Genomic DNA, 2,342 nt, shown 5'->3' with positions numbered 1-2,342 from the left:
ACACACACACACACACACACATACAGACACACATACGCACTCACACACAAACACACACACACACACACACACACACATACACACACACACACACACAAACACACACACACACGCACACACAGATACACACACACACACAGATACACACACCCACATGCACTCACACACACGGACAGATGCACTCACACAAGTACATACACACTCGCACACATACACATACAAACATGGGGGAGCATACACTCCAAATGTCCCTCCACCCACATACATGTATGTGCTCAGAACACGAACATGTGTGCACGAGGGTGAGTTTGTACAGAGCTCATGTCTAAAGTTGAACATACCATGAAGGTTGAAAATTAACTGTGGCTGGACCTTTGAGGTTTGGCCTCGGCCAGTGGCAGACAGTGACAGGACTGTCCCATGATCCAGAATACCACCATGAGTGTGTGCCTCATAATCAGGCAAGAATGAGGCACACAAAACGCCAGACACTGGACAGATACCCATGCCATCACACAAGCATGGGCTCCATAACTCTTTACCCCGAGGGGGGGTTGTCTTGGTTGAGCATGGGTCCTTGAGAACACAGTGTGCTCTGACTAGGGCATGACCCCTGTTTGACCTAGGTGTCACCAGTTCCTGTCAGCACAAACCCACCGTCCCCAAATCTGCTTGTCTTTCCATAGGAAGTAACAGACTCCTTCACTAAACACTGACACACTAAAAATCAAATACAAACATACAAATCCACAGGATATATATATATGAATAAATACATAAAAACAAGCATATGGGCTGTGTAGCATACAGCACCAAATATGTTTGAGAGATTATTGCCTTTGTATTAATTTAGACATACAAACACACACACACAGATTTTGAGTCACATACTGCTTTGTCTGGCAGACAGCAGAACAGTGAGGCTTGCATCTCCCGACCTGTTAGATTCAGAGGCAGCAAAGCTTCCCTTATCTTCCCTTCCCTTCTCTCCTCATCTCTTCTCTTCTCTCTAAAGGTCCCAGCTCGTGGCAAACAAAGAGTAAAACCAGACATAGCTGAGAGAAGACAACAGAGAAGCAGAAGAGTAGCCATGCCAGTAGAAAGAGAGAGAGAGAGAGAGAAAGAGAAAGAGAGAGAGAAACGGAGAAAAGGAAAGAAAACGCACGGAGACTTCTTTTGTGTCGGTTTCATATCAGCATAACCCCCCGCCTCCCTTGCCCGCCCCCCCCCCAAACAATAGTAATAGCACAGAAAGAGATTGCCGTGACATTGTCTTTTCATGGCGGGAAATAGAGGTCATCTGTCGCCCCTGTGCGCCGCGGAAGCCTGATTAAGTGGATAAGTCATATTAAAGCTAAGGGAGAATGATGCTGAGTACGCGGCGAGGGAGCCTGGAGGCACAGACGCGTCCTGTCTCGCTCTCTCGCTCTCTCGCTCTCTCGCTCGTGCTCCGACTGTGGCTCTCTCTCCCGCGCGCGCCCGGCAGACTCGCCGCTCGCCTCGGACTCCTTTGTGTCTGTGCTGACTGAGCCTCTGTCTGTCTGTGTGAGGCTAGTGCCTGTCTGGGCTAACTGAGGCACGCTAGCTGCTGTCTGAGTCCACACACGCTGCCTGTGTGTGTCTCACACACGCCACATGCTGCTCAGCCGGCATGTCTTTCTCCATCCCCCCACACACACACACACTCACACACACACACACACACACACACACACACACACACACACACACTCACATACACACACATACACATACACACACATGTGGCTAAGCAACCCACTTCGACCTAAACACAGCTCGAAACCCCCTTGCCCACAAGCACCCACCCACCTAAACACACACACACATACAGACACACACACACACACACACCTGTGAGCATGATCCACCAGCAACAGGAGAGACAGGAGCAAGACAAAAAAAACCTTAACACACCTTAACTTCCACCACAAATCCATGCACACTCTGTCCCTCTCACACACATACACACACACTCTCAAACAACCCCCCATGTACTTCACCTGCGCCTGTGTCTGACCTGGCGGAGGCCAGTAATCCAAAGGTGAGCCCGACAAAAAGAGCCCACATCCTGGGCGAAGAGGCTGGCTGTGGAGGTGCTGCTGGAGGGTCTTGTGTCTTCTCTGTCAGAAGAGGATGTGGTGAATGAGAGGGTGAGAGGGAGAGAGAGAAAGATAAAAAGAGAGAGAGTGTGTGTGTGTGTCTGAGAGAAGTCCGACGTCCACGAGAGAGTTCCTAGCGATGTCTCAGAGGCTCCTAGAAGTGCAGCAGACTTTAGCCCAACTTTTGAATATCCTGCGTGTTCTTAAGAGTGAATGAGTGTG

The 2,342-nt window shown here is 49.8% G+C and overlaps 1 protein-coding gene across 1 annotated transcript in view; it reads right to left on the bottom strand.

Annotated features, from left to right (window-relative positions):
- The window catches only part of cd44b (CD44 molecule (IN blood group) b), a 15,301-nt gene extending 13,164 nt beyond the window's left edge, over nt 1–2,137 (bottom strand). The window contains exon 1 of the mRNA XM_080842647.1: nt 2,022–2,137. Within this exon, the coding sequence (XP_080698773.1) occupies nt 2,022–2,088 (67 nt within the window). The 5' untranslated portion in view covers nt 2,089–2,137. The remainder of the gene's footprint in view (nt 1–2,021) is intronic.
- Nucleotides 2,138–2,342: the final 205 nt, after the last annotated feature.

Source organism: Sprattus sprattus (genome assembly GCF_963457725.1).
Source record: "Sprattus sprattus genome assembly, chromosome: 7".
Taxonomy (NCBI): Eukaryota; Metazoa; Chordata; class Actinopteri; order Clupeiformes; family Clupeidae; genus Sprattus; species Sprattus sprattus.
This window is presented reverse-complemented; position numbering and strand designations above follow the sequence as displayed.